Source organism: Microcaecilia unicolor, chromosome 3 (assembly GCF_901765095.1).
Source record: "Microcaecilia unicolor chromosome 3, aMicUni1.1, whole genome shotgun sequence".
Taxonomy (NCBI): domain Eukaryota; kingdom Metazoa; phylum Chordata; class Amphibia; order Gymnophiona; family Siphonopidae; genus Microcaecilia; species Microcaecilia unicolor.
The window spans coordinates 103,889,437-103,901,864 of record NC_044033.1 but is presented as its reverse complement, the minus strand read 5'-3'; the positions used below and the strand labels follow the sequence as shown (position 1 = coordinate 103,901,864).

The 12,428-nt window shown below is 44.1% G+C and overlaps 1 protein-coding gene across 1 annotated transcript in view; it reads right to left on the bottom strand.

The window, feature by feature from the left end:
- RALGAPA2 (Ral GTPase activating protein catalytic alpha subunit 2) overlaps window positions 1-10,427 on the bottom strand; it is an 898,249-nt gene extending 887,822 nt beyond the window's left edge. The window contains 1 exon segment of the mRNA XM_030196220.1: window positions 10,179-10,427. Within this exon segment, the coding sequence (XP_030052080.1) occupies window positions 10,179-10,284 (106 nt within the window). The 5' untranslated portion in view covers window positions 10,285-10,427.
- Between the last annotated feature and the right edge of the window lie 2,001 nt (window positions 10,428-12,428).

Here is a 12,428-nt window from a genome sequence, read left to right as displayed (position 1 = left end):
AGAAACTCCTTTGGGCATCCCTGACAAGTAGCATAAGTCTCGTCTTTGAGACACTACTTGCGCTTCACAGGGAGATGATCCGGTCCTTTGGGCATCCCTGGCAGAGTAGAATACGTCTCGGTACTTTGAGACACTACTTGCGCTTCACAGGGAGATGATCCGGTCCTTTGGGCATCCCTGGCAGAGTAGAATACGTCTCGGTACTTTGAGACACTACTTGCGCTTCACAGGGAGATGATCCGGCCCAAGACACTTCCGCCGATGCGTCCGAATGACCTGCAGAGCAGGAGACGCCGAGACGGGTGGAGACTCACTTCAAAGGTTACACCACTGATATTGTGTCACCAGGCTGCCCATTCAGTGGCTAACCAGGGATGCACCTGCTTAGGTTCCTGGTTTTTCCTGTGACATACACCTTCACCACTTGTGAGGCTCAAAGACAGTAGTGTGCTGAAGCAGGCTCTCACAGCTCTCGAGAGCAATTTGTTTAAGTTTTAATAAATGGATCAAAAAATGTGGGCTTGTTTTATTTGCTGGCTAGCCCACAGATAACAATATACCAGCACTTTTGAAGAAAAAAGAAAAAGAGAAGCTTATATGCTTCGTTGAGGCACAGCCCCTTGTGACTCTGGCAATTACTTAAATTTTTTCTTGCCTCAGGTACAAAAAATACCTGTATATATAAGCCACAATGAGCCTGCCATAAAAAGTACAAATGAAAAAATAAAAAAGAGATTTACTCCGAAGACCTGAAGAAAACACGAAGCCCTAACGAACTCCGTGTCTCCTCAGACGCGGAAAAAGAAAAACTGAGGGGCGTGTCCGCTCGGCGAGCGGGAATAGGTGTGCGCACATGCGCAGTACGATCGCTCGCGCGACGGAACGCCGTAAAGAGATTTTGCTTTAAAATCCTCCGGGGCCGACGTGGCGTCACCCACTTGTGAGAATATCAGCCTGCTTGTCTTTGGAGAAATATATTTAAACATATATAAACACAAACTAATGCACTAAAAAACAACAAAGCAAGAAAAAAACTCCAAACATCCAGTGCCAAGAATGGTCATTTTCAAACCAGAAAAACATCTCTCTTTTTGGTTTGAAAATTACCCTATTTTAGATGGTTTTCTGCTTAATGCATCTTTCTCTAAAGGCCATTATCAAATAAAAAATTTCCAATGGAAAAATGCACAAAAACAAGCCATTGGGATGTCTGGGGACCAACAGTCTTACTAGACTGGCCACACAGAAATCCCAGCAGAGAAGTAGGGCAGCCTAGGGGGCACTGCAGTGAACTTCACATAAAAGGTCCCAGGTACACATCACATCATAACCCCCTTATACTGTATGGTGAGCCCTCCAGGAATAACAAAAGATGTACTGTATCCAACTGTACACCACTATAATAGCTCTTAAGCCTGCAGGTATCACCTATATAGGGGTTCAGTGGGCATTTTATGTTTTTTGGGGTGCTCACAATTTCCACAAGTGTACCAGTTACAGTGGGAAATGGGCATGGGTCCCCTTCTCTACAGTCCATTGCACCGACCATTAGGCTACTCCAGAGATCTGCTTGCTGCTGTAAGAGGAATGGCCATTATATCTGCAGTTGTCATCTAGAGCCTAGTATGCACTGAGGCATATTTTCAAAGCACTTTGGGAGGCTAAGTTCCATAGGTTTCTATGGAACTTTGGGAGGCTAAGTGCTTTGAAAATATGCCTCACTGTCATTTTCACTTCTTAGAGAGGTGGGAGGGGGTCAGTGACTACTAGAGGTTTAAGGGGGTCATGCTTTTATCCCTCCAGTGGTCATCTGGTCATCTTTTTGGCACTTAGTCATTATTGAAACAGGTCTAGCCAAAAAAACATCCTATTTTTTGACCTGGGCTTTTTTCAATGATCTATTTTCATAGAAAAACATCCAAATCCCAAGCCCCACCCAACACAAGCCCTCTTGAGATTTAGAAAAACATCTTAAAATGAGTTTTGAAAATAGCCATTTGGACCTTTTTGCAACTCCCCCCTCCCCCCAATAAACAGTCCACCTGCCACTTTGTGCCATTTTTTAACTTTTTTTTTTTGTTTTCAAAATTAGCCCCATAGTATATTTGCATTTTCAGAAGATATTTAAGGTTATGGTTATTTAAAACTTGTTATACCACCTGTTCTGATAAGCAGGTCTAGATGGTTGACAAAGTCCCTTATAAAAGGATCCTCACGAAATTAAAAGCAAGGGATAGGAGTCAGCATCCTACCATGAATAGATGTCCGGCTAAAAAAAACTGGGAAAAGAAAAACTAAATGGTCATTTTTCCACACAAAAAAGTATTAATAGTGCAGTATCCCAAGGATCTATAACTGTACAACGTTCAGCATATTCATATATGATCTGGAAAAAGAAGCAGTGAGTGAGGTGATCAAATCTGTAGATATTAACACAAAATGTATTCAGCTTTATTACAACAGAGGAATGTAAGAACAACATTTGCTTATACTCTACACTGTCAATTAAAACGTTCTATTATGTATTGTGTTGACATTGTTTAGTATACTACGCCATACTTTGTATTGTTATTTGAATATTTTTAGTGCTGTAATTGTCTACTGCTCATGCTTGATTTATTCTTACTGTACACTGCCTTGAGTGAATTCCTACAAAAAGGCGGTAAATAAATCCTAATCCCATATAATAATTTGCACCTCCAATGTTCCATGTCTGGCTGCCTGGGTTCGTAACATCTCCCGACGTCAGCCAGCCTCCAGTGTTCCATTCCCCCTCACTGTCCCACCCTCGCATCAAGACGTAATGACGTCAGAGGGCGGAACAGTGAGAGAGAAGGGAATGCTGGAGGCGAGCAGACGTCAGGAGGAATGTTACGAACGGAACGGAAGCCAGCGCCAGCCAGCCAGAGAACGTTCAGGTAAAATCGAGGGGAGGAAAGAATCGCAGGACATCGAGGGGAGGGAGGAAGGGGAGGGCAGAGAAGAATGGATGAGATGGGAGGACAGTAGAGAATCGCGGGACATGGATGGGAGGGCAGGGAAGAGGAGAATCGCTGGACATGGAGGGGAGGGCAGGTGAGAGAGAGAAAAAAAAAGCTTACATGACAGCCTTCCTAGGGCCCATTTCAATGTTGTGATTCTTGTGACGCAAGAAGACTACACAAGTAAACAGCAGATGAAATTTATTGTGGACAAAGCGCAAAGTGATGTATATTGGGAAAAAATTCTAACTACAGGTACACAATTCTGAGTTCTGAGTTAGGAGTTACCACACACAAAAAAAATGTTGCAGTAATTGTGGACAATACTTTGAAATATTCAATGTGCTGAAGCTACCAAAAAAAGGTAAATAAAATATTAGGGATTATTCAAAAAGGAATGGAGAACCAAACTTATGCCTCTGAAAAGGTGTGATTGTACCATAGACCTACAGTACTGTTTGTAGTTCTGAACACTTCATCTCAGAAAGGATACAGCAGAACTAGAAAAATACCAGTGAAATACAAAAAAACATAAATAAATAAATAAAAGCCAAACACCTCTCTTATGAAGAAAGGTTAAAAACATTAAGGCTATTCAGTTTGGAAAAAAGACAGAGGGAATACGGTAAGAAGGTTACAAAACCATGAATGGGGGGGGGGGGGGGCGCTAGCTGTTTAACCTTTCAAATGAATCTACAAGCAACGACAATTAAACCAAATCACAGAAAAAAATTGTCACACAACACACAATTAAACTGTGGGATCTGTTGCTGGAGAATAGTTGAGGCAACAAGCGGGACATGTTCCTTGAGGAAGCAGACAACTGGAGCCTTCAGGCTACACTATATAGCAGTGATGGCGAACCTTTCAGAGACCGAGTGCCCAAACAGCAACCCCAAATCTAATTATTTATCACAAAGTGCCATTCCCCCTCTCGTCCCCCCCTCTCCCCTTCCCCCTCGTCCCCCCTCCACCTCCCCCCCAGTTCAACAGGATCCCCCCCTCCCTCTGAGTTCCACAGGGTCCCCTCTCCCTCCCAGTTCCAGGGCCAGGATCCCCTCTTCCTCCCAGTTCCAGGGCCAGGATCCCCTCTCCTCTCTCCCTCCCAGTTACAGGGCCAGGGTCTCCCCTCTCCTCTCCCTCCCTCCCAGTTCCAGGGTTGTCATGGGAGGAACCAGAATGCTGCTCATTCAATGACTCTCTCCTATCAGCATTTTCCTACTACTGTGGTAGCCAATCTTTGTGCCCCACAAACGGAACAGTGTTTTACTTAATCCTGGAGTGCTGTCATAGTGAAAACACACCAGCAACCCTACATGGAAGCTGGTCTGACAAGGAAAACCAATGGCGTCAAAGACAAAAGATTTTCCAGAGCAGCCCTCCCTCTGTCCGAGTACCAGGGCCCCCCTCTGAAATTTAAAAGTCATACCTGGTTGGAATTAAGGTGGTGGCGGCGGCGGCAGCAGCAGCAGCAGTGAAAAGCGTGCTGACTCAGCGCGCCTTCAGCCTTCCTTTCTGTCTCTCAAGCTCTGTGGTCCCGCCCTTGCGGAAACAGGAAATGAGGGCGGGACCAGAGCTTGAGAGACAGAAGGGAAGGCTGAAGGCGCGCCGAGTCAGCACGTTTTTCACTACTGCTGCTGCTGCCGACGCCTTAACCCCGACCAGGTATGACTTTTAAATTTCAGAGGGGGGCCCTGGTACTCGGAGGGCAGGGCGGCTGGAACTGGCTGAGGCGACGGCGCGCGTGCCATAGGTTCGCCATCACTGCTATATAGTGTAGCCTGAAGGCTCCAGTTGTTACCTTCAGCAGTATACAGTGAAAAACAATTTTAAAAGACAGCATAAAAAATGCTGGGCAGGTGAAAAAAAATATATATACTAGTAAAAAAGCCCCGTTTCTGATGCAAATGAAACGGGGGCTAGCAATGTTTTCTTCTGTGTGCATGTGGGAGTGTGTGTGTCCCTGCCCTCTGGCCTCTCTCCCCTCCCCCCTCTGAGTCCTTCACTGTTACAGAGCCAGCGATTTGATTTCGTGCTCTGCTGTTTTCCTTCACTGACTGTGTTACAGAGAGGGCGGGGCAGACAGTCATAGGGAAACCGGATATCTCGCCCCCTTCACACTTCCGGCTGGAGGCTTCATAGAATGTTGGTGTTGCTTTTTATATAGAGAGATAGTCATAGGCGGCCCGTATAAGAGGCTTGGGGAGGCTAAGCCTCCCCAGCCCAGCTGTGACTTTCCCCGCGGCCCCGCCTACCTCCTTCTCTAAATGCAGCCCGAGACAACTCCCGAGTTCAAATCTTCTGCTGCCGCGTGCCGCCACTTCTGTTGAGCAGCGCAGCGGCAGCCAGGAACGAGACGTACAGCCAGCATAACAGAAGAAGAAAAAGAAGCGCGGGGCCGCAGCAGCGTTCAGACATGCACTGTCGGCTCTGCCGGTCCTCTGCCCCCCGGAACGGGAAATTGACGTCACGGGGCAGAGACCGGCAGAGCCGACAGTGCATGTCTGAACGCTGCTGCGGCCCCGCGCTTCTTTTTCTTCTTATGTCAGCGCTGCAGCAAAGAGGCCCGGGCCGGAGGGTGAGAAGAGAACGTGGTCACTGGCGGGAAATGGTAGGAGGAGAGAGAGGGAGAGCCAGGGGGCATGGATAAGAGCAGTGGAGAGCCAGAGAGCGATAGGGAGAGAAAGAGGGGCCATGGAAAAGAGCAGGGGAGAGCCAGGGACATGGAATAAAGCAGGGGAGAACCAGAAAGAGATGGGGAGAGAAAGAGGGGCCATGGAAAGGAGCAGGGGAGAGCCAGGGACATGGAATAAAGCAGGGGAGAGCCAGAAAGAGATGGGGAGAGAAAGAGGGGCCATGGAAAGGAGCAGGGGAGAGCCAGGGACATGGAATAAAGCAGGGGAGAGCCAGAAAGAGATGGGGAGAGAAAGAGGGGCCATGGAAAGGAGCAGGGGAGAGCCAGGGACATGGAAAAAAGCAGGGGAGAGCCAGGGAAATGGAAAAAAGCAGGGGAGAGCCAGAAAGAGATGGGGAGAGAAAGAGGGGCCATGGAACGGAGCAGGGGAGAGCCAGGGACATGGAAAAAAAGCAGGGGAGAGCCAGAAAGAGATGGGGAGAGAAAGAGGGGCCATGGAACGGAGCAGGGGAGAGCCAGGGACATGGAAAAAAGCAGGGGAGAGCCAGAAAGAGATGGGGAGAGAAAGAGGGGCCATGGAACGGAGCAGGGGAGAGCCAGGGACATGGAATAAAGCAGGGGAGAGCCAGAAAGAGATGGGGAGAGAAAGAGGGGCCATGGAACGGAGCAGGGGAGAGCCAGGGACATGGAAAAAAGCAGGGGAGAGCCAGAAAGAGATGGGGAGAGAAAGAGGGGCCATGGAACGGAGCAGGGGAGAGCCAGGGACATGGAAAAAAGCAGGGGAGAGCCAGAAAGAGATGGGGAGAGAAAGAGGGGCCATGGAACGGAGCAGGGGAGAGCCAGGGACATGGAAAAAAGCAGGGGAGAGCCAGAAAGAGATGGGGAGAGAAAGAGGGGCCATGGAACGGAGCAGGGGAGAGCCAGGGACATGGAAAAAAGCAGGGGAGAGCCAGAAAGAGATGGGGAGAGAAATAGGGACCATGGAAAGGAGCAGGGGAGAGCCAGGGACATGGAATAAAGCAGGAGAGAGCCAGAAAGAGATGGGGAGAGAAAGAGGGGACATGGGCAGGAGAGAGAGAGAGAAGCTGCTGGGGAGAAACTGGGGGAGAACCTGTCAGACTGAGAAATGCTGGCTGGATGAAAGGAGGGAGAAAGAGGAAAAATGCTGGAAGGAGGGGGCAGAATGAGGGAAGACGTTGGTAGGGAGGGAAAGAGGAAAGACACTGGAAGGATGGGGTGAGAGAGGACATGCTGAATGGAAAAGGGTCAAGAGAGAGAACTGTCTAGAAGGAAGGGGAGATAGAGGGAGACAATGGACGGAAGGATTGGGAGAGGGTAATGGGTGGAAGGATGGAGAGAGAAAGAGGGATGACACTGGATGGAAGGGTAGGAGAGAAAGAAGGAAGGTGCTGGACATGGATGGAGGGAAGGGAAGTATATGCACATGGATGGAGGGGAGTGAGGAGAAATGCTGGATATGGGTGGAGGAGAAACTGATGAATTTAAGAGCTGGATCAGAATACTGAAGGATAGGGACAGGGCAACATATGGTAGACAGGACGCATAACGACACAAGAGAATGGTGGACATGGGGAGAGAAAAAAATATCAAATGGAAAGAAGACGCTGCATAAAACAGAAGACACTGGGACCAAAGCGAATAGAAAAACTAAATGATCAGACAACAAAGGTAGAAAAAAGTATTTTATTCAGAATTTATTAACTGGAATATGTCAGCTTTTGGAAATTTGCATCTGTGATGTTTTGCATGTAAGTTTCAATTTTTCTAGTATTGCTGCATGCTGAGTCTGACTTCTTGAGGTAACTTTCCAGTTTAGTATTTTGCCTTCATATCTGTTGTGTCATGTGTTTTTCATGTGATCAAGGTGCAGTATTCTGCTAGCGTGTAGTATTTTCAGCCCTTTTTGGGGGTTTTTTTTGTTTCACTAGGTTGTGCACTGCTGATTTAGAGCCCAGTGTAATTACAGTGCTGCCTTTCCATGCATAAGGTTGTAGCTTGTCCTGTCCTTGGAATTAGTACTGTTATGGTTTGGTAAGGTTATGAGTGTGCTTTTGCACAAGTTTGTGTATAGTGTTTTGCAGTGGAGAGATTGTGTATTGGCCTTACTGAGGTGGCACCAAATCATCAGAAAGGGTTTTAGAGCCAAAATCATGACACACTACCTCTTGAAGGATCTACATATAGTCATTCATAAAAGGAGCTAATTGTGAGCACTTTCCACCCTAAAAGGGTGTTTTGTGGCTCTACATGAGAATTGTGATATTATGATCCCTTGTTTCATATTGTTGACGGTCTGCATTTTCCTTATGGGTGGTATATTGGTTTATTAGGGTCTGCCCAGTGTTATGGTACAGTAAGGTTTCTGAGTGTGTTTTTGCACAAATTTGTGCATTGTGTTTTGCAGTTGAGCAATTGTGGTTAGTACATGCTTTGAGCAACCACTTTATTTTTTGACATACGATACATAATTAATAACTAAATTTAATAAAAGGTATTAATTGTGACTTATTTTTTACTTTTTTTTTTCTATGTTGTCAGACAATTATGAATGCAAGCCCCGCCCCTAACCCCACCCCCTTTAGCCTCCCCAAACAGTTGGGCCACCGACCGCCTATGGAGATAGTGAAAAAAAGACTAGAAAAGCACACTGCAATTGTCTGTTAAACCTACAGTGGTTTGCAAATAAACTTATCAGGAGCAGTGATCTGCACTGCCATGCAAGAGGTCTGGGATTGATTCCTAAATTCAGCATACTCCTTTGCCCTTGAAAAAGAAAGGAGACCTAGAGGCATATTTTCAAAGCACTTAGCCTTCCAAAGTTCCATAGGTTTCTATGGAACTTTGGAAGGCTAAGTGCTTTGAAAATATACTAACTAGCCTACTAGGTTCGATTCCCACTGCAGGCACAGGCAGCTCCTTGTGACTCTGGGCAAGTCACTTAACCCTCCATTGCCCCAGGTACAAATAAGTACCTGTATATAATATGTAAGCCGCATTGAGCCTGCTATGAGTGGGAAAGCACGGGGTACAAATGTAAGAAAAATAAAAATACTATATAGTGACAACTGGGGATCAGGCTCAGAGAGAACGTGAAACAAGTGCTTCAGAAAATCAGTCTGCAAGTCCTAGCCAAGGACATATTTATTTTTATTTATTTAAAACATTTATATTCAGCACAATCCAAGAGTCCTTGGCAGATCACAATTATACCTCCATAATAGGTAAATCACAAAACATCACAAGTAAAAACAGTATACTAAAACATCTTTTTTTCAACTCTCCTTTAAAGTTATTCATATCTCTGATCTTTCTCATTATCAAAGGCAATTTGTTCCAGAGCAAGGGGTCCAGCAATATAAAAAATTGAGTTCCTAAACTCAGTCCAGTTTATCATAAATAATAGAAATTCAAAATAAATTAATCTTAGTGACGGTCTTGGTTGGTATATTTGAAGCTTTGCTGCTAATACCTTTGATGCTTGACTTATAATTATTTTAAAGATAGTACAGAGGATCCTAAATTGTACTCTCTGTTCAATAGGGAGCCAGTGCAGCCCTTTCAAATAAATTGTCCTAATCTTAATTTATCTGCAATGAGCTGAATAGGTCATTTGAGGATTATAAAAACAGAGATGTAATGTAAAAGCTGAGATGATGTAGACTATTTTGGTTTCCTATTAAATTATGTAGCACACCTTCACAAAGAGAATTGCTTAACCAATTTTATATTCTGCTTTCTTATCCTAAGGGTAAATTTAAAATTACATTCTCATCCATACTGATACTCTCATACAAAATTAATCCCTTTCTAAAAACAGGGGAGGGGAGGCAGTTTATTTACACTAATTAGTATTTGAAGTTTTATCTAAACAGATGAGTTTACTATTATATTTAATCATTAGTGAGTTAAGTTTAGTCGTTACAGCAGAAAAAAATGCCATTAAACCATATAGAAACAAGACAATTTTTCTGTAATTCCCTCTTTTTCTTATCAACACCAGTTAAGTTCTAAAGTTAGCTAGCGTTTAATTTTTCCTATGGCAGCACACAACATATAAAAGGGATCGCAGACACTTTCTGCAAGTTATCAGAAGAATGTGTAGAACATGTGCTCCGTCTCCCAGTCCCAGAAAGCAACGATCGCATCTTCACAGACCTATACCACAAAGCGAAATCAGGAGGACAGCAGCGCTCTTGTCTTGAGAGATAGGAAGTGGCGGGCATGGGTCACACCTCCAGTGGCGGGCATGGACCCTGACTGACTCCCCCCCCCCTCGTTCACTCTGGAAAAATAAGATCCCAGAAAAACGGATCGAGACCCAGAGCACCTATGCAGTCATAAAAAAGTACACACAAACACATTTTTACACAAAGTCACAGACACGGACATAAGCACAGGTTATAGCGAGACAGTCACCGTCAGGCATGGATACGCAGGGCCGTTTCCCTCAGCCCCTTTCACACACTGCGAAGCGTTTCCTCGTCCTTTCCAGGGGAGGAAAGAGAGAAAGGAAGGAAGCCCCCGCTACCAACAGAACTCACCCAGCACGGCCCGCAGGTGCTTCAGGCGGGTCAACACATCCTTCTTTGGGTCCAGAACTTTCTGTGTAGATTTCTTGACATCTCCATGGCTCCTTCTGGAAAACATCCCGCTGAAGGAGGGAGGGGAAAGGGGGGGGGGCAGATTATTCCTTTCTCTTCTTGTGATTTTTCTCTGCCGTTACCAAGGTAAAAACCGACCACTATCAGCACACGAGCCGAACCCAGCACCAGCGGCGCGCACTCAGTAAACACGGAACTGATCGGCCTCGACGTCACGCGGAGGCGGGGAGAGAGGGAAGAGTGACAGCACACTGGGCGAGGTTATGTTCAACGCATGCGAGGAAAGGTAGTAGATTCTGTCGTCTCAGGCAAGAAGGTTGAAGAAAACAGGAGGCGAGTTGACGTCAAAATGTTGAAGCTAATTAGGTTCATCTGTGTTTCCCCTTCCCTGCGCAGCCGTCATCTAGTACACTCTAAACAAAGCAAATAAACCTGTGAGCTGCTGCATGCTCGTTGTCGTTCTTATTGTTGTTGGTAGCATTTTTTATTTAATCTCACATATATTTTCAGACATGCTGGCTCGTGCAGCATACGGATGTACACAGCGTAAATATTGGTTTAATCAGTTAGAGCACTAATTTGTTCTACATTTTAAATCATTGTGTCATTTGGAGGCTGCTCAACAACCAGACTTACTATTTATAAGTACAATTTTAAAAGATATTAATTAGGTTGAAACTGGGAGCATTTAACATTTTTTCCTGTGCCTACATCAAAACAAAAAGATAACGTAGGAACTTACGCGTTTTTGTTTTGTGGAATGCAGTGGCATATTGTAAAAATTCACTTGTTTTTTTTTTATTACTGCTATTTCACATATATGTATTCAATAATGAGGTAGGGACTTCCATCATGCAGAAGTTCTGTCCAGAGGCAGTCTCTAAATGTGCCAACATTATCCAGTTCAGCACACTATTAGCTGCCAAGTTCATACAAAGCTAATTACATTCAATGGAAAATAAATCTGTTGACTCAGGCTGCTTGCTATGTGATTATTCCATCACTGTTTCATTATTGATACCAAGTGTTTATTAAGGACATTTGCTGTAAACTTGGTTTTAATTTGTTTATCCAGTCCTAACATGCACATAGTTTTGTTTTTTAAACCCGAAGGTGAACCCTAATTGAACAATTAGGTATAAACTGTGTTGTTGTTTGTGAGTTGTTGTTTTTTTGGGGAGGGGGGTTACTTGTTTTGGACTGCTTTGAGTCCTGCTGATCTGTACATCTGCCGTCTGATTGTCTGGAATTTTGGGAGATAGAAATGAGAAAATAAAAATTAAATTTTGGATGTACTCTGTAGAAGTTTTTGTTTACTTTTGCAGTGTGTGTATGGATTCCTGTTCTGGTGTATGCATATGATAATATTTGAAAAGCTGTCTAATGGCTATGATTTATTGAACATGTGGCATCATTAAAGGACAGACTTTTAAATGCCCAGCTGGGTATATATGATAATTGTATCTTTATTAAATGTTTCAGACATATTCATGTACTTGCTCCTATGATACAACTAAATTCTATTATTCCGTCTCACTGTATTTTCAAATGTAAGCCACATTGAACCTGAGTTTGCTTTTGATAATGTCGAAGATAAATGTAAAAAAAAAAATCCTTTATCTTCCAGCTTTTAAAACACTGCCTCTCCAGCAGGATGGTGATAGCACAATGAAAGCAAGTTTGGTCCAGTGACTCAAAATAACTTGTTCCTTAGCTGGGCCTAGTATTACCACACTGAAAATGCAACCATATCATGCCTCTATGGTTATGTTCCACTAATAAGTTAAATGATTAATTGTCTATCTTGAAAGGATTATATAACCTTTGGAGACATGACTAGGGACACAAACATAAACTTATTTATTCAATATCACAGTTCCTCTTGTACAGCCAGAAAACACTTTTTTTAAGGTGGATAGTGTGCACAATGAGCTCCTTTTATTATCAACCAGATAGAAGAGATAAGAGTTTTCAGTTTTGGCACAGTATAAGTCATTACAAGAACAAAATATAAGAAAACCAATGAACTGCATTAGGAGCTTATAGCCCATTTAGTTATGTTTAAACAAAAGAGATCTGCATGAAAAAAATATTTATTTTTATTTTGCTTATAAAACCACTTATCCCTGAAACATGCCTACAAATAGAATAAACCATTTGTGTATCTAAAATGTAAACTTCTACAAAACT